The 20,159-nt window shown below is 44.5% G+C and overlaps 1 protein-coding gene across 1 annotated transcript in view; it reads left to right on the top strand.

The window, feature by feature from the left end:
• Positions 1-20,159, top strand: part of NRXN3 (neurexin 3) — a 1,814,506-nt gene that overhangs the window by 1,719,871 nt on the left and 74,476 nt on the right. The window contains 1 exon segment of the mRNA XM_030213725.1: positions 17,214-17,295. Within this exon segment, the coding sequence (XP_030069585.1) occupies positions 17,214-17,295 (82 nt within the window).

The following is a 20,159-nucleotide window of genomic DNA, read 5'->3' as shown; positions in this document are numbered from 1 at the left end:
ACCGGCTATCTTCAAGCCGCTAACCGGCGATAATAGCTGGCTATCCAGCACTGAATATTACCAGATAGCCATTTAGGTGCCGTTTCAGCGGTCATTTCCCTTTAAATATCAGGCAGATAGTCTTTAACACATGAGTTGACAGGAGTTCTGTCCAGGTGTAAATATGCACTAAAATGTTCCTGATGAAATGAGTATAATTCCAAAGATGTACAGGAGAAGTCATTCATTCCCCTAATATGTCTCATATCATAGCTAATAATCATATAGTGCAAATTGAGGCGACCCAAATCTCCTTTATCGCTGGGAGATGCAATAAATTTCTTAGTTAAGTTTGGCTCTCTTCCCCTGCCACAAATAAGGTTGTATTAGTTTGTTTAATTTCTTCTCATCTTGCACCTTTAACCCCTTAGTGGCCAATGTTCCCATATGATCGACCTTCCGCCTAGAAATGCCAACCCTGCTGCTCGGTCCTATCTCCACCTCCACTTCCCGAATTGTAAGGGTGTCAAGTACAAGAAGATCTTCGCCTCATCCTTCCGCTACTGGAGTCCTAAACACTGGAACGCTCTACCTCGCCACCTTAAAGCTCAAGTGGACCATGTCCTCTTCAAGAAGTTGTTAGAGACCTACTTCTTTGCCAAGACTTACTCCCCAAATTACGCAGTTGATTGATGCATCCCTTGTCCCTTACCCCGCCTAGCTCCCACTGTTAGATTTTCCTCCCCCTATTTGCTTCTTGTTTATTTTCTTAAGCTTTTAACCTTGTTACTTGTACTTAACTTCTGTAAGCCACATTGCGCCTGCATGAGTGGGAAAATGTGGGATATAAGCAACCCATAAATAAATAAATATGGGAACAAATCAGTTTGTTCCCATATGGCTTATTGTGGGAACATTGGGTATGAATGGGTTAAGAACAACGGTAACATTTAAAAAATGTACAGCCAGCATGGTACAGTCATCATATAAAATAAACTCACACGTCCCATCAACGAAAGTGGATAGGTCACCCATGTACACAATGCAACTTATCCTTAGTAGACTGAAAAAGGGAAGAAACCTTAATAGTGTCCAGAGATGACAAATGTACAGGAATGTACACCCCCCAAATACTTAAGATACCCCTCAGCTCAAAGTAATGGAAAGGGACCCATCCAATTGTCACGAATTGTGGGGGTAGATGGACGTGCCATTGACTTGCCCAGATTCAAAGTCAACCCCGAAAGGAGTCCATATTCCTCCATCAGTTCTATAGCTAAAGGGAGACTGCAAGTCATCTGCAAAAGCAAGAATCGTCAACAATTTAGGGCCAAGTTGAAACCCAGATACGTCACTCTCCCTTCGTAACGTGTACAAAAGTGGCTCCAGAATTAAAACAAAAAGTAGGGGAGACAGGGGGCAACCTGGGTTTGTTCTCTTCTCAATAGAAAAGGAGTCTGCTCGTACCCCATTCACCAACAGGGAAGCCCTAGGGTTATTATATAAGTTAGATACAGCATCTTATTTGAAAGGTGTTAATATGTAAACAAACGTTTTCCAGAGGAGGGAAGATGGTAAGACTAGAGGACATGAATTTAGATTGCAGGTAGGCTGACTCAGGAGTAACATCAGGAAGTACTTTCTCACAAAGAGGATGGTAGATGCCTGGAATTTTTCTCCCGCGGGAGATGAAAACGGAAACAGAATTCAAAAATCTGCAGGATAAACACTAGGGAAGGTATGGAAGCAAACAAGCTTAGAGGTGTTTCAATGGTAACTGAGAAGCAAAGCCAGTGCTGGGCAGACTTCTATGGTCTGTGCTCCGACCGTGGTTGGAGAGATTTGGATGGGCTGGAGTGGGGCTTCCATGACAGCTTCAGTAGTTGGAGAATAAGCCTAGTGCCAGGCAGACGTCTACGATCTGTACCCTGAAAATGGCAATGTCAAATCAAGACTGAGTATACATACGTAGTGTCACATCACACCTTATACTATGAGTTTATCTTGTTGAGCAGACTGCACGGACCCTACAGGTCTTTATTTGCCATCATCTACTACGTTACTATGGAGCTCATTTCCAAAGCACTTAGACTTACAAAGTTCCGTAGTAACCTATGTAACTTTGCAAGTCTAAGTGCTTTAAAAATATGCCTCCTGTTACTTTGTGCAAAAGACGATACCCAAGAAGGAACACCTGCGGTGTTTTTACTACACTGTGGAATGCTTAGCTGTAATTGGAGGAAGGCCCTCGCTGTATTTTGCATGTGGATTGTTTATAATTTAACAAAGTTGTGACTGTGCTGAGGCCATAATGATAAAACCTCATTTCGGACTATTGGCATTGTGCATTGTATATAAGCACTTATATGGAACTGGCTTGGTGGCAATTTGCCAACTGCCCTCTTTGAAATGCCAATGTTTAATGATGAAGGAATTTAGTCCGCACAGAATGGAAGATAGAACTCAGAGGGTGGGGGTATGCCTTCCCCGGGGGTGGAGAGGTATACTCTGTTGTGGGGTGGGGGGGGGGGTATATTGAGTAGACTGGATGGGCCACAGAAGTCTTTACCTGCTGTCATTTCCTGTGTTTCTATGTTATCTGTGTGGCCATGTTTTATCCACATAATGAAAGATGCATTTGCAGATCCCAGTGAGTCTATTTGCAGGAGGACACAGTGAAACTGGCCTTCGGGTCCGCAAAGAATAGAGAAGTTATCAAGCAGTCCAGAGATTGCTCTGGCGTTCAAACCGTCTCCGTCTGGATGATGTATAGTAATGAGCGAGGAAGCAGGACCCATCAGACAGCAAAGATTAAGGGAACTCCTGGAGTGAATAATTAGGAGCAGGTGACTACACAAACTATAATTTATTTGAGGAATAGCGAGTCAGGTCTGTGAAATTGAAGGAATCGGAAAGTAAATATGTCCATAAATCCCCAGCGCTGGACAGATAGTCTGCGAGGCTATCCCAGCTCTGTTCTGCTCCAAGGTAATTTCAATAAACAGCAGAGGGGAGAAAATTGTAGAAATGCAATAAGCCTCTTCCAGGACGCAAATGAAATACTCTGTGCCATAGAAATATTTTATAAAAAGTTATTATAACCCCTAAATTTATTTGTATTGCTTGTCATAGAGTGCCACAGACTTTGAAAGGGTGGATTAAAAGCGCCGATACCCTATCATAATACACATTATTCTTTTAAATATACTGTTTAGCTAAAGACAGCATTACTGTATATTCAGACTTTTCTCTGCTGAAGGTAAGTATATTTACCGGTTCTTTCACCTTTCGTTTTTCCATTTGACCTTGAGACTGATTTACTTATGTACTACAAGAGTGGTTTGATCTGTGTCTGGCTTCCTCAGCTCCCTGTGACCTTGGGCAGGACACCTGATCTCCTTTGTACCTCAGTTCTAATTATGACACCATGGTGTGATTGTAGGAAGTAACTTTATCTCCTTGTGCCTCATTTCTCTGAACTGCAATAATGATCAATATAATTATACGTGGACGACCTCTGCATTCCTGGTAAATGTTAGGAGTTCGCAGTCTCATTAAATTAGGAGTCCCTTTATCAGCGAGTGAGGATTCACTCCAATGAAAAAAAACAAGGTTCGGGATGCTGGCTTCTATTTTAAAAAGAAGCAGCAGCTACAGTGAAAGATATAAATTGTTTAGTAATTTCTCATACAATTAACACGCATTAAATCAAGTCGCGAAAGGCATATTGATCTTCTGATGACATTGTCAAGTAGAGTTGCTCATGTTCTCTGTGATGAGAACAGACTTATCTAAATGTCTCCAGTGAGGGCTTGAAGGGCACAGAGTATGAGGGAGCTCTATGCATGTCACAAGGGGACAGTTCTCTCCAGCAACATCTGTGAGTGTCTTATGACTTCAGATGATATGACTTCCTTCTTATCTGTTCCCTTCTCCACTACTGCCAACTCCAGACTTCGCGCCTTCTGTCTCGCTGCACCCTACGCCTGGAATAAACTTCCTGAGCCCCTACGTCTTGCCCCATCCTTGGCCACCTTTAAATCTAGACTGAAAGCCCACCTCTTTAACATTGCTTTTGACTCGTAACCACTTGTAACCACTCGCCTCCACCTACCCTCCTCTCTTCCTTCCCGTTCACATTAATTGATTTGATTTGCTTACTTTATTTATTTTTTGTCTATTAGATTGTAAGCTCTTTGAGCAGGGACTGTCTTTCTTCTATGTTTGTGCAGCGTTGCGTATGCCTTGTAGCGCTATAGAAATGCTAAATAGTAGTAGTAGTAGTAGTATATCCTACACTCCTCCATTCTTGGTAACACCCCATGCCCACTGGCAGCCACAGAGGCTGCCTCTGTTTAGATGCAGCAGCCCTCACCTCTCTGTAAGGGAAATGGGACTTGCAAAAACCACAGAAAGGTGGTGTATCAACTACATTCAAAGTGGTTTACATAGCATATACAGATACTTATTTGTCCCTGGGGCAATGGAGGATTAAGTGACTTGCCCAGAGTCACAAGGTGCTGCAGTAGGAATTGAACCCACTTCCCCAGGATCAAAGTCCACTGCACTAACCACTAGGCTACTCCTCCACTAGCAACATTCCATGTAGAAGCCTGCCCTTGCAAATCAGCAATGCAGCCACGCAGGCTTCTGTTTCTGCCCTTGCAGATCAGCAACGCAGCCACGCAGGCTTCTGTTTCTGTGAGTCTGATGTCCTGCACATACGTCAGACTCACAGAAACAGAAGCCTGCCCTTGCAGATCAGCAACGCAGCCACGCAGGCTTCTGTTTCTGCCCGCCCTTGCAGATCAGCAACGCAGCCACACAGGCTTCTGTTTCTGCCCTTGCAGATCAGCAACGCGGCCGCGAAGGCTTCTGTTTCTGTGAGTCTGATGTCCTGCACATACGTCAGACTCACAGAAACAGAAGCCTGCCCTTGCAGATCAGCAACGCAGCCACGCAGGCTTCTGTTTCTGCCCGCCCTTGCAGATCAGCAACGCAGCCACACAGGCTTCTGTTTCTGCCCTTGCAGATCAGCAACGCGGCCGCGAAGGCTTCTGTTTCTGTGAGTCTGATGTCCTGCACATACGTCAGACTCACAGAAACAGAAGCCTGCCCTTGCAGATCAGCAACGCAGCCACGCAGGCTTCTGTTTCTGCCCGCCCTTGCAGATCAGCAACGCAGCCACGCAGGCTTCTGTTTCTGCCCTTGCAGATCAGCAACGCGGCCGCGAAGGCTTCTGTTTCTGTGAGTCTGACGTCCTGCACGTCGCGGCCGCATTGCTGATCTGCAAGGGCAGGCTTCCACATGGAATGTTGCTAGTGGAATAGCAACATTCCATGTAGAATCTCAAATAGTAGCAACAGAATCTCAATAGTAGCAACATTCCATGTACAATCTCAAATAAGGAAAGGGAAATGGGACTTGACATACCGCCTTTCTGAGGTTTTTGCAACTACATTCAAAGCAGTTTACATATTTTATACAGGTACTTATTTTGTACCTGGGGCAATGGAGGGTTAAGTGACTTGCCCAGAGTCACAAGGAGCTGCAGTGGGACTCGAACTCAGTCCCCCAGGATAAAAGTCCACTTCACTAACCACTAGACTACTCCTCCACTAGCAACATTTCATGTAGAAGCCTGCCCTTGCAAATCAGCAATGCGGCCGCGCAGGCTTCAGTTTCTGTGAGTCAGGACGTCAGACTCACAGAAACAGAAGCCTGCCCTTGCAGATCAGCAACGCAGCCACACAGGCTTCTGTTTCTGCCCTTGCGGATCAGCAACGCGGCCGCGCAGGCTTCTGTTTCTGTGAGTCTGACGTCCTGCACATATGTGCAGGACGTCAGACTCACAGAAACAGAAGCCTTCACGGCCGCATTGCTGATCTGCAAGGGCAGGCTTCCACATGGAATGTTGCTAGTGGAATAGCAACATTCCATGTAGAATCTCAAATAGTAGCAACATTCCATCTAGAATCAAATAGAGAAAGGGAAATGGGACTTGATGTACCACCTTTCTGTGGTTTTTTACTACATTCACATAGTATATACAGGTACTTATTTGTACCTAGGGCAACAGAGGGTTAAGTGACATGCCCAGAACTGAACCCAGTTCCCCAGGATCAAAGTCCGCTGCACTAACCACTAGGCTACTCCTCCACTCCGCAAAACCACCTAAACTTCTTTGTGCCTTTCAGATCTAAGGCTTTGCAAGTGAGACCACAGAAAAAGACTTCAGCGTGAGTGTCCTTTTGCAAGTAAGAGAGGTAACCTGTTGAGGGACATCCAGCCGTATCCCAGGGCTGTCATATACCTTCCCCATAGTCCACACTTCTAATTTAACTAATTGAACTAATTATGTCAAGAAGTTGTTGCAAGGAGCAGAGCCATTCCTGTCCTTGTAGACGAGCTGCAGCTACATATAAGTAATTAATTGCATATAGAAATTACTACTATCACAAAAGACAAGGTCTTAAGCGTTCAAGGCTGATGTACCACCAATGAGCTAGAAAAAAGGAGAGAGATCCAGCTGTCCTCAATGAAGCTGATGGAGTGATACTAAGACACTGCGGTGTACAGCTTGCACAGAAAAATGCCGTACTAGGGCATGTGAGATGAAGCATGAGGTGAAGGACAGTAATGCAAACTAATGATTGCCCTGGACCCTGACATCCCTAAGGCACTTCTTCTCAGCCTTCTTCTGGAGGCACACCAAGCTAATCAGGTTAACAAGACTATCGCCATGAATATGCATGAGATAAATGTGGATATATGAATATCCACTGTATGCAAAACTTATCTCATGCATATTCATGGCGATAGTCTTGTTAACCTGATTAGCATGAGATAAGTTTTGCATACAGTGGATATTCATATATCCACATTTATCTCATGCATATTCATGGCAGCAAGGCAGAAAACTCAGCTGGCTAGGTGTGCCTCATGCAGAGGTTTGAGAAGCCCTTCCCTATGGCGTGGCGAAGCTAAGAAGAAACCTCCCTGACATTAACTGAGAAGAGCGAGCTGGTGTGGCATGCTTTTCTCTTTCAGTGTTAAACCTGTTCGCCTGACCATCAGCAAGGTAAATTATTCAAGAGAGTGTGAAGGAGTGGCCAATGATTTCTTATAATTGGGTAAGAATACTCAAGTGGTGGTTGTATACCAGAGCTGAAGGTACTGCGCTAACCCTCTAAGAAAGTACTTGGCAAATTCTCTGTGGCTGTGACCCCGTTATTGTGGCCATTCTCAGCACATGACCCCAGAGGTGCAGGCTGACGATTTGTCTATGTACTGCCTATCCAGGTTGCAACCCCAAACATAAGTTTTGCAACCCCACTGGGGATTGGAACTCACAGTTTGGGAAGTCCTGCTCTTAGTACCTTTAATATCTGCGTGGTAAAGGTTCACAGCGTCCCAACCTTGCCACGTCAGCCAAATCTTTTATCCTTGTGAAACAGGTAAAATGGAATCATTGGAATGATTCGTTCAGAATGAGAACACACAGACTTTGAATGTTCTGGAGGATCTAGGTTTAAAAGAGTAGCTTTCTCACTGTTTCTCTCACATCAGTGTCTCGGTTTCTGGAGGCTCTTGAGTGAGATGGTTACAAGATTAACTTTAGAAAGCCTGAAATAAGGCCAGTTGACCCAGGCAGTGCCTATTCTGAGTTGTCTCTTGAGTCAAACTACCCTCTGATGGATTTAAGTACCTGCGAATTGCACTAACCAAAAACTTTAGTAACTTGATCTGCAAAAACTATAATCCTATTATAACACCAGGGACTTGGTGGAATAGCAGAAGCTTTGTGTATCATGATCAGACGCAGCATGCGTACATAAGATGAATATTCTGCCTCCATGTATATATGTTGTCAGCATCTGCCATGGTCAATACCTAAAGTCTTTAGAGATCTAAACAGTGCTTTAGATTACCTCACATTATCCTGTAAAACTGTAGCTGCCCAAGGACATAAGTACATAAGTAATGCCACACTGGGAAAAGACAAAGGGTCCATCGAGCCCAGCATCCTGTCCACGACAGTGGCCAAACGAGTTAACAGTGGATAGAAGGCTCTACCTAACGTGCACTTCTCTTAGTGGTCTGCAGGATTTCTTGGATAAAACAGGGCTGCTGAGAGGGGAGGCAGAGAGGGCAAGATTCCCCGGGTCTGGCCTCCATGGGGGGCCCGGCCTGGGGTCCGTCTCTCTCCTGCTTCTGTGTGTCGGGACCCAGGTGATTGCACTAAGGCACACAGGAGCAGAAGCATGACAGACTGAGGGAGGAGCATACACAGAAGGTAAGGGGGTGGAGGGGGTGGTGGCTGCCTGAGTAGGGGGAAGCAGGGAACAATGGTGGCACGGAAATCAATTGACTAATGAGCTCGGAAACATCAATAATTGGGTGCTAAGTATCAATTTCGATGTTAATTGGCAGTCTTAAATATTTGCGTGCTCATCTCGCTGCAAACTACCGTATTCTGTAAAGCATGGCGCCTAAGTTCAATCGAGTGTATGTGTAAAGGGGGCGTGGCCAGGGTGTGTGTCAGGGGTATTTCAAAACGTTGTTGATTCAAATTGTACTTTTAAAGATCAATTGTCAGCCGTAGTAAGGTGTAGAGTTTTTTGTTGTTTTAGCATTAAGGAATATTAGAACTATTAAGACTTTTTTTTGCATCATAAAGCGCTTTTGTCTTTGATATTCTCCTTAGCAATTAGTCACATTGATTATTGTAATTTGATCTATAATAGAGTTACTGTAACTACGTTAAAGTGTCTCCAAATGATACAGAATACTGCTGTTAAATTAGTTTCTGGATTGAGTAGATTTTGTCATGTGACACTTGTATTGAAGAGATTTCACTGGTTACTGGTTGAATATCGAATTGGCAACTAAGATTTAATGCAGAGTCATGCACTTGGGTTACAAGAATCCAAGGGAACGGTACAGTATAGGGGGTGAAGTGCTTCTGTGTACGAAACAGTGGTGTAGCCACAGGTGGGCTTGGGTGGGCCAGGGCCCACCCATTTATGGCTCAGGCCCACCCAACAGTAGCACATGTTTAGTGGTAACTGGTGGGAATCCCAAGCTCCGCCAGCTGAAGATTTTCCCCTGATGGTAACGAAAACGCTACTCTCCATGACACTAGCACCTGCGCATGCTCAGTTTTCAGTGCTTGCCTGCTGCCAAGGTGGAAAGAAGCATTTTCCCACCAGCTTAGATAAAAAAATTTTTGGGGGGTGGGGGAGAACACTTGGTGCCCACCCAATTCTTGCCTAGGCCCACCCAAAATCTGTTGTCTGGCTACGCCCCTGGTACGAAAGAAGAGCGGGTCTTGGGGGTGATCATATCTGATGATCTTAAGGTGACCAAACAGGTAGAAAAGGCAACGGTCAAAGTCAGAAGGATGCTCGGGTGCATAAGGAGAGGGTTGACCAGCAGGAAAAAAGAGGTGATAGTGTCCTTGTATAAGTCTCTGGTGAGGCCCCATTTAGAATGCTGTGTGCAGATCTGGAGACCACAGCTACGAAAAGATATAAACATGATTGAGTCGGTCCAAAGGGTGGCCACAAAACTGGTAAGCGGTTTCATTCGTAAAACGTATAGGGACAGACTCATAAACCTCAACATATATACTCTGGAAGAGAGGCGGGAGAGAGGGGAGATGATGGAGATGTTTAAATACCTCAGTGGTGTTAATGTACAGGAGGTGAACCTTTTTCAAATGAAGGAAACCTCTGGAATGAGAGGGCAGAAGATGAAGTTAAGAAGAAATAGGCTTAGGATGTTCGAAGTGACGTACAATAAAAATCCTCCTTAATGGCTTGATTCCATTCTATATCTAAACCAACTAATACTGATCCCTTCTAATTTGATTATGTTAATCACATTATCACTGTTGGTCATTATATCTTACCTGTTTTTTTTGTGTTATGTAAATAATTCTACTGACTTTTCTACCTAATTTCTTACACAGTAATATGTTAAATTAGACCATGCCTCTTACTCTGTTTATGATTATACCTTTTGCAACATAGTGTAAGCCACATTGAGCCTGCAAATAGGTGGGAAAATGTGGAGTACAAATGCAGCAAATATATAAATGAATCTGAGGAAATAGTCTTTCATGGAAAGGGTGGGGGATGCATGGAATGGCCTCCCGGTGGAGGTCGTGGAGACGAAGACTGTGTCAGAGTTTAAGAAAATGTGGGACAGAAACGTGGGATCTCCTAGGAAAAGGAGGAATTAGTGGTGAGGATCAGCTGTGTCGGTATGACAGCATAGCTTTGTAAAAGGGGGGGGGGGGGTGTAAGGCATTTGACTGAGACTTGGGTGCCCTTTTACTAAGCCGCATAGGCGCCTATGCACTCCTAATGCACGTCAATTCAGAGTTATTGCCTAGCTACTGCGTGGCCCGTGCGGTAATTTCATTTCTTACGCACATCCGCTACGCATGCCAGAAAATATATTTTATTTTCTGGCGCGTGGCGAAAAATCAGGCGGTAACTATGACTTGACGTGCATAGGCGATCTGATGGTAAGGTCTCAGCCCCAAAATGGACGTGTGGCAATTTTAATTTTGCCGCACATCCATTTTTGGCAAAAATTTAAAAAAGGCCTTTTTTACAGGTGCGCTGAAAAATGGATCTGCGAGTGCCCAAAACACGCGCCTACACTAGCGCAGCCCATTTTTCAGTGCACCTTAGTAAAAGGAGCCTTTGGTGAACTGGAACTAGGATGGGTGTCATTGTGCCGGCTGTATGAATTGTATTTTATCACATGTGAAGAGATATTTATTTTGTAATCTATTGCGTACATTGTATTTTAAGTTACTTTAGTCAGTGAACTGCTTTAATTTATTTATTTACTGCATTTGTATCCCACATTTTCCCACCTATTTGCAGGCTCCATATGGCTTACAGTATGCCGTAATGGCGATCGCCATTTCCGGGTTGTGAAATACGTGGAGGGGCATAATCGAACAGAAACGCCTATCTCCATGGGCGTTTATCTCCGAGAACGGGTCCGTGAAGGGGCGGACCGAATCATATTTTCGAAAAAACATGGACATTTATCTTTTTTTGAGCTGGGCGTTTTTGTTTTTCAGCGATAATGGAAACCGAAAATGCCCAGCTCAAAAACGAATAAATCCAAGGCATTTGTTCGTGGGAGGGGCCAGGATTCGTAGTGCACTGGTCCCCCTCACATGCCAGGACACCAACCGGGCACCCTAGGGGGCACTTTTACAATAACAAAAAAAAGGTAAAAGAGCTCCCAGGTGCATAGCACCCTTCCCTTGTGTGTTGAGCCCCCCAATTCCCCCTCAAAACCCACTGCCCACAAGTCTACACCATTACTATAGCCCTAAGGGGTGAAGGGGGGGCAGCTACATGTGGGTACAGTGGGTTTGGGGGGGTTGTACGACTAAGCATTAAGCAGCACAATTGTAACAGGTAGGGGGGGATGGGCCTGGGTCCACCTGCCTGAAGTCCACTGCACCCCCTTAGAACTGCTCCAGGGACCTGCATACTGCTGCCAGGGAGGTGGGTATGACATTTGAGGGTGAAAATAAAAAGTTGTGAAACTTCATTTTTTGTGGTGGGAGGGGGTTAGTGACCACAGGGGGAGTCAGGGGAGGTCATCCCCGATTCCCTCCAGTGGTCATCTGGTCATTTAGGGCACTTTTTGGGGCCTTATTCGTGAAAAAACAGGGTCCAGGAAAAGTGCCCTAAATTCTAGCTAAAAACGCATACTTTTTTCCCCATTATCGGTGAAATGCACCCATCTCTGTTCGGCAGATAACCACGCCCCAGTTCCACCTTCGCCACACCTCTGACATGCCCCCATCAACTTTGTCCGCATCCGCGACGGAGTGCAGTTGAAAACGTCCAAAATCGGCTTTCGATTATACCGCTTTATTCGTTTTTGTGAGATAAACGTCCATCTCCCGATTTAGGTCGGAACTTGGGCGTTTTTCTCGTTCGATTATAAGCAGGATAGTGGTATTGTATTGAAGCTCATAGCTGATAAAGTATAGAGTGAGTTAGACAATCAAAATATAGAAGTTCATTATGGCGAAATAACGTGGTGTTGCGTTGATGTTCATTGGTAACAGAGTGTATGAGTCAGTCCAGTGTAGAGAGATCGTTTTTGTCTGGTTTTGGTGAAGTGTCGTTGTTTACTATTTAGGATGGATTACTGTGGTATGCCTTTTTGAATTGGTTGGTTTTCAGTAGTTTTCGGAAAGTTGTTAGGTCGTGCATTGTTTTTAAGGCCTTTGGTAGTGCATTCCACAGTTGTGTGTTTATGTAGGAGAAGCTGGATACATATGTTGATTTATATTTAAGTCCTTTGCAGCTGGGGTAGTGGAGATTCAAGAATGTGTGTGCTGATCTTTTTGAGTTCCTGGTTGGTAAGTCTATAAGGTCTGACATATAGGCTGGGGCCTCTCTGTGAATGATTTTATGGATGTTTTGGTGTTTTTTGATGCTTTGATGTTTTTTGAAAGGCGGTACAGGAAATGTTTTAATAAGCATAAGCGCATCCAGATTTTGTTGTTATGTACAAAGCGGCAAATCTTTCCAGACAGTAAATTTCTTTAGTATCTTCATTCCGGTTATCTTTTGATCGCTGCTGCCAAAGCAGACACAACGCCATGACCCTCTCGCTCAAAGTCCTACATTCAGCTAAAAAATAGATCTAAAATAGCCCCCCCTCCCTTTTCACAGCTCCTGAACCTGCTGCTACATGAGTAATTTACCTCCCTAGTGTGTCCTGACATGACATTTATCCAGTCAGTATCGGGGTAATAGAAATCACTGTAATAAACTAAGAGCTAGGTTTACGAACCTGCTTATTTTCGAAAGGAGAAAAACGCCCATGTTCGGGAGATGGGCGTCCATTTCCCGTGGGCGGCTAAATCGGTATAAACGAAAGCCGATTTGGGTCGTCTTCAACTGCACTCCGTCGCGGGAACGAATAAAGTTGACGGGGGCGTGTCGGAGGCGTGGTGAAGACGACACTGGGGCGTGGTTATCGGCCGAGCAGAGATGGGCGCGCTCGGCCGATAATGGAAAAAAGAAAGGCGTTTTTAGCGAGAATTTAGGACACTTTTTTTGGACCATTTTTCTCACGAACAGGTCCCAAAAAAGTGCCCTAAATGACCAGCTGACCACCGGAGGGAATCGGGGATGACCTCCCCTGACTCCCCCAATGGTCACTAACCCCCTCCCACAAAAAAAACCCACTTGCAAAAACCTTATTTCCCAGCCTCTATGCCACCCTCAAATTCCGTACCCACCTCCATAACAGCAGAATGTGTTCGATCCTCTCACAGCCTTTCCCTGGGTCAGATGTGGCTCTCGGGTGCACTGCAGGGTCACATCAGCATTGCATTGTGGTGGGTGTAGGGTATTGGGCTCCGTGATTTCACTAGCTTGTGTTACAGTCTCACGATGTTGGTAGTTGGTAGGCTGTTCTCCCATGGTGCTTTTCCCTCTGCTTACTGGGTCACAGTGTGCCCTGTTTTGTTTCCGCTAGTCCACGAGGTAGTGGCCATTTTTGTAAGTCCGTTTTAGATCCCTTTCGTGTGTTAGCCACGTTACAGAACTTAGTTCTTACCTAGAATGTTGCTGAAAGAGGGCATTGTACACCATTCTGCCAGCTCTGACCTACTGCTAATCTTAGTACCAGGGAGACTCGTTGCCACTGGGGCACAACCTCTGATCTGCAGTTAACTGTGAGTAAATGCGGTTATTGAAATAAAGGACGTTTTCAGCGAGATTAGCCTTACGGTGTGAACTGCTGTGCCAATGTTATACAGCAGCAACAAGTCCTGTCCCTGGAGCACTTTTAGTGGGTAATGCAGTGCACTTCAGGCAGGCGAACCCAGGCCCATCCCCCCCTACCTGTACCACTTGTGGTGATAAATGGGAGCCCTCTAACCCCCCCCAAAAAAAACCCACTGTACCCACATGTAGGTGCCCCCCTTCACCATTAAGTGCTATGGTAATGGTGTTGAGTTGTGGGGAGTGGGTTTTGGGGGGGGTTTGGGGGTCTCAACACCCAAGGTAATTTAATGGTTTTTCCTATTTTTTAAAAGTGCCCCCTAGGGTGCCCGGTTGGTGTCCTGGCATGTGAGGGAGACCAGTGCACTACGAATCCTGGCCCCTCCCATGACCCAAAGCCTTGGATTTGGTTGTTTTTGAGCTGGGAAGCTTCGGTTTTGATTATCGCTGAAAAACGAAAACGCCCAGCTCAAACAAACGCTCACATCTCAAAAATGCCCACATCCAATGCATTTGCCTGGCACAAACCGTATTTGCGAAACTAAAGATAAACGTCCATCTTTTTCGAAAATACAATTCGCCCCACCACTTCACGGACCCGTTCTCGGAGATGGACATTCTTACACATGGGCGTTTGCGTTCGATTATGCCCCTCCATGTGACACTATGGGCCCGTTAGCATTTTTAACGCGCATAAGTGGTGTATGCGCATTAAACGCTAATGCACCCATAGAAATGTATAGGCACGTTAGCCTTTAACACGCCTTAAATTTACAGGCGCATTAAAAACGCTAACGCACCTTAGTAAACATACCCCAAAAACTGAAAAGAGCTGGAATTATTTATTTATTTGTGTCCCACATTTTCCCACCTATTTGCAGGCTCAATGTGGCTTACATAGTGCCGTAAGGCGTTAGCCAGTCCAGCAGAGAAACAAATACAGGTGATGTTGTGGTTGAATAGGGTGCATTAGAGTCAGGCACAAAGGGGTTCGAAGAGAGGGAAGATTATGTAATGTCCAGTACGATCGTTGGCTATGCCGTGTTGCAGAATATAGGCATTTATGTTGGGTCGGTAGGGTATGCCTTTTTGAACAGGTTGATTTTTAGTGATTTCCTGAAGTTTAGATGGTCATAGATTGTTTTGACAGCTTTTGGTAGTGCGTTTCATAGTGCTTATATAGGAGAAGCTGGATGCATAGGTTGCTTTGTATTTGAGTCCTAAGCAAAGCACATTAAAAAAAAAAAAACATCTCAAGTCATGTGAGAAAGGTAATAGCAAACTTGTAACGTGCTGAACCTTGTTGTTTCTCCTATCGTGCTGAAAAGATTGGATTGTCAATTTTTTCTGGCCTGTGATTGAAAATTCAATTCAATTCTTGTATACCGCTAATATCCCTTTCCAGAGTTCAGTGCGGTTTACATTCTAGGTGAGATAAAAGCAGATAGGGTTTGCCTGAGGTATGAGAAATATTAGAGACCATTGGATTAATGCATGAGACTAAAAACATTAAGGAAAGGATAACTGATGGTACTCGGAGGTAGAAGTCATGATGGATTATTATGGTTCTGAGCATCTTTCACTGAGGTCTTTTTTATCCACTTTTTTGACAGTTTCACCAAGTTACAAGTTTGTTGTTTCCTTTCCACAAATGTGGGATCGCTTAGGAACAGGAAGAATTAGGGGTTACAGAGGATGGGTCATGTGGCCTTTATCTGCCGTCATGTTTTCCCACTCGTGGCATTGAGCCTGCCACGAGTGGGAAAGCGCGGGGTACAAATGTAACAAAATAAAAATGAATACTTCAGATTGCCATATCAGTTCTACTCCTGCCTCAGTGTGTGGGATGGCTGGTGCTCCTTGAAGAAGCCTTTGGAAGGTAAAACGGTTGGAGTGGAGTTGATTTGGCAGTTTGAAGTAGTTTTTGGATTGTATTCATAGAATATTCAATTTGTCAATGCGTATGTGGGACTTCTCATCTTCTTACTTCTGTTGGAGCTGTTTCTGAGGATTTTTCCTTACTGGAGAGAGTCGCGATTGTTTTTAACAAAGGTTTTTGAGATATGGATATACTGATGGATTAATAAAGGTTGTGTATATTTTTCTTAAAAAAAAATGTTCTCTGTGATTACTTTGAAGATATGTACAATAGGGATACCTAGTTTACCTATGCCTTATTCCAGCCCTGTTGATAGAACGTCATATGCTTGTATCACTTGTCCCCATGCTGGTGTCACAACCAACAGCCTGTCCAGTGCCGTGGTGCGTTGTCTTATCCCTGATAAGATAAGAAGGTCTCATTTCTGTCTTTAAAACATCCATGACCCCTGCTAAATAGATCAACCTTACTGTACTGAAATCTCTCAGTTTGCTAGGTAAGAAATGAATGGAGTGTTCTTATTTCCAGTAGCGATAACAAGCTATTGCAATATGCAGATTTAAAGAAGGTAATGCCCTTTTGAAGAAAACTAGTACTACCCTGCGAGGTATCACTTTCAGAATCAACAGGACATACATGCCTTGCAGTCCGCCTGAAGTTGGGATTTGCATGCTCCCTGAAGCTCCTGGGTACTTGTATTGGTGAAATAAGAGGTTCCACCTTGCATGGAATGTGGTCTTCTCCATTCTCCTAGGACAAGCAGAATGTGTCAGCCATGTATATGTGACGTCACCCGACGGCTCCCATTTGCTGGAGATGCTCTCCAGTAGCTTAGGGAGATCTTCTTTTAATCCCTCTGAGCATGTGTAGTGAATGTCCCTGTAAGACAAGACCAGGCAGTCCCACTTCTGTCCTCAGTCTACAGTTTCTGTCGTTCCCAATGGTTGGATTCTCACCATCTCTCCACCAAAGAAAATTTCTCTTCTACTCCCTGTCAATAGAAACAGTTCTTGTTTCCTTGGTAGTCACACTGATTCCTTTTGCCAGACAAGGCCAACATACCCTACCACAGCAGCACAAGGGCCACGACCATGAGTTCACCCCAGTTTGCCCCTTGGCTAGGGAGTAACCTATTTGTGACTGACAAATTCTATTTGTCCAAGGAGAAAGTGAAGCTACTTACCTGTAATTTGGATTCTCTGTGGACAGCAGGATAGGTCAGCCACACAACCCACCCTCCTCCCCTGGCAAGCAAACAAGCCCTGGCTAGGGACAGACTGAGGACAGAAGTTGGGCTGCCTGGGGGGACATCCACTACACATGCTCAGAAGGATAAAAAAAATATAAAGATCTTTCTGAGCTACTGGAGAGCATCTCCAGCCAATGGGAGCCATTGGGAGGCATCCCCTGTAAGTAGATGACTTATCTTGCTGTCCATGGAGAACCCACAATACAGGTAAGTAACTTCACTAAAGCGAAGGAGAACAGAGAAGTATGAAATCATTTTTTTCTGAGTGAGAAACTTAAATATACATAGTTTGTTTTTTTATCTTTTTTTCCCTTTCAAGCAGACAACAGATGACCTCGTTTCTTCTGCCGAATGCTCTGACGACGAAGACCTCACTGAATGTGAACCTAGCACAGGTAGGTCAGGTCAGTCTCTTTCTCATTAGCACTTTCTTGCTTGCAAAAAGATTACAGATGTTTATATGTAAATATATATATATTTTTATAGAGAGAGATATCTAGATTTATGTACCAAAGCATCATATCCCATGGAGCTAGGGTTGAACAAAGATCCATAATGGTCAAAAGTAAAAGGCCACTGGAAAGATGCCCTTATTAAAATTATTCCAATGAGTGTAAATTTGACTTACTGTAGTGTTACCCCTGAGGAAAAAGAAGGGGGGTGGGGGTGAGCGTGTGCTCAGACGCAACTACTGAAAATTCAAATACAAGACAAAAGAACGAGCAGCCCTTAAATGTGACAACAAACTGCAAATATTACTTAATGCTGTTAATTCCTGTGCAGAGATCCACTACCAGTTACGTCTATCCATGGGATTTCAAACGCAGTTAACATGGTAATGGTATTTAGACTAATTTTGTTCTCCCTGTGGCGAGAGAACCGGAGACTTTCAAAGCATACAAAATGCAAAATTAGTACAAAGGCTAAAGCCATCTTAGCTGCTGTGATGCTCCAAAATGTATCCGAACCAGAAACCCAAATTACCCCGGATGCCACTGAGCGCCTGACTCTGAAAGATACATTTTGTCCCTTTTTTTTTCTCTCCGTTCTGTCTGTTTTTAGTTTGGGTCGGCATACAGTGTGATGTCCAGCTAACTCCTGCCACCATCCGATTTTCCAACAGGCTCTCAAGGGTTCATTTTATTTTGTATTTCTTCTTTATAACCTGAGGCTTGCAGCGACTCTAAGCATTGATAATAGAGAACAGATATCATTTGAATTTCTGTGTATCGAGAGAATCTGTTTTCAGACTCTAGATTTCCAGAGTGGGGAACTGGGTTGAATAGCGTGGTTTCTATTTTTCTTCTCACTAAAAATAAATAAATTGCTGAGTTAAAAATCGGGAAGAATTACTATGCCACCTTGGTCTGTATTGTTTCACATTTCTGACCCTCTCAGTTTTAGTTGAACTGCATTCCTGCTGGTCCTGCATTGGTTAGTCCGCTGGAAGTTTCACAGGCAAGCAACCTGAAAACGTGGCAGCATTACCCCCCACCCACCCACTGTAGAGAGGGCTCTTGCATGCAGTCCTTGTACTGGGACCCTCTGCTAACTTTATTGAGTCTCACTGAGGAGTTAGATGGAGATTCTTGTGAACTGCAGAAAAGAATTTATTTTTATTTATTTAAAAATTCCTTCAGTCTCAGCCATCTTACAATCTGAGCAGCTTACAAAGTCGCATCCCTAAAAGTATTTAACAGACATCATCTACAATTAGATAATCGACTACAAAATCAAGGTTTCTGGAATAGGCTTGTTGAAATAAAAAAGCTTTACATGTTTTTGAAATGGAACCAACACAAAGTAGAGGACGACACAATGGTGAATCCACCAGGGAGGTGAAACTCAAAATACTTTATTGGAACAGCAGAGAGGAAGGACTAACATGGGCCATGTTTCGGCAGTCACAGAAAGTATCTATATATATAAAACTCACCCTCAACGTTCTATTTGCACTGACGTCACTGAAGCCAGGTTCGTAAGTTCGAAGCTCTGAAGCCACAGAAAATCACAGTCTGTGGGCCCCGCCCTCGCGTCAAACGTTATGACATTGAGGGCGGAGCACATTCTCAGCTCCAACATTGTACTGCACTGTAGCTCTCGCACGGAGGCTGCAGGGGGGGCCGGCGACACACGGAGACACAAAGGGACGGAGGGGAGCCTTGCTAGCGCCCGTTTCATTGCGATTTGAAACGGGCCTTCGTTACTAGTATTATAATGAAAAATAAAAACAAATCAACAAAACAATGTCCATAATGAAAATTAAGTCTTAAAACATCACAATTTTTACAATATGATTCATATATCAAAAATACTAACCACTCCCCCCCCCCCTTTCTGCACAGCTGTGCTAGTGTCTGCTGGTGCGGTAATGACGACACGGCCCATTCAAGTGAATGGGCCGTGTCGGCATTGCTGTGCGGCTTTGTAAAAGGTGTGTGGGGGGTGGTGGTGGTAAATTTAAAACACAAGAATCGAAACAATATACTAATTAAAAGACGGGTTGCATAAAAATATATGAGATAACTCACTCACAAAAATAGAACACTTATCATTAAAATAAACAAGTATCATGCTATAGAGACAGACCAAAATGTCAATGTGTTCCTACCTTTAAGAAGAGATGTATCAAAAAGGCAGTGGCATTCTGGAGTGGGCTCTCAAGGGCTTGCGAGAGTCATTTGTTAAGTTTTTAAGAATTTTGGAAGCTGGTTGTTAAAGTAGGCATCCCCCTCCCCCCGATGGCTACTCCCAAAATGTGGACTCGAACCCCCTCCTGAATTCTTTTACTTGCTGGCGGGGATGCCGAGAGCCCTGCCAGCCATGTAAACAGACTGCTGCTGCTCCCCGCTCCTTGTTTCCAGCTCTGAGCAGCAGGCTGGGACTTCTAGTGCATGGGTGAGAAGTCCTAGCATGCTGCTCAGAGCCAAAAACAAGCAGGGGGCAGTGGTGACAGTTCATTTATTGGCTGATGGGGCTTGGCATTCCTTCCAGGAAAGGTATGCCTAGCGAATCCGCATGCACAAGGGGAGGGAGAGAGGCATGCATTCCCCCCCCCCCCCCCCCAGTCCACCCCTGCCTCCCTCCCCAAATTGCAGGGCTGGCTACACCCGGAGAGAAAGCCCATTGTTAAAAATTGACCAGCACACCCCTGCAAAAAGGTAACAAAAAAGTAACCAATCTGTGACCACCTGTAAGTAAAATAAAAACTTTGAGACACGTGCTAGACTGAAAGATGACAAATGAAACAGAAGGGTACCTCAGGGCG

This window comes from Microcaecilia unicolor, chromosome 9, assembly GCF_901765095.1.
Source record: "Microcaecilia unicolor chromosome 9, aMicUni1.1, whole genome shotgun sequence".
In the NCBI taxonomy this organism is placed as follows: Eukaryota; Metazoa; Chordata; class Amphibia; order Gymnophiona; family Siphonopidae; genus Microcaecilia; species Microcaecilia unicolor.
The sequence above is the reverse complement of the archived record's forward strand: the minus strand, read 5'-3'. Positions and strand labels throughout refer to the sequence as shown.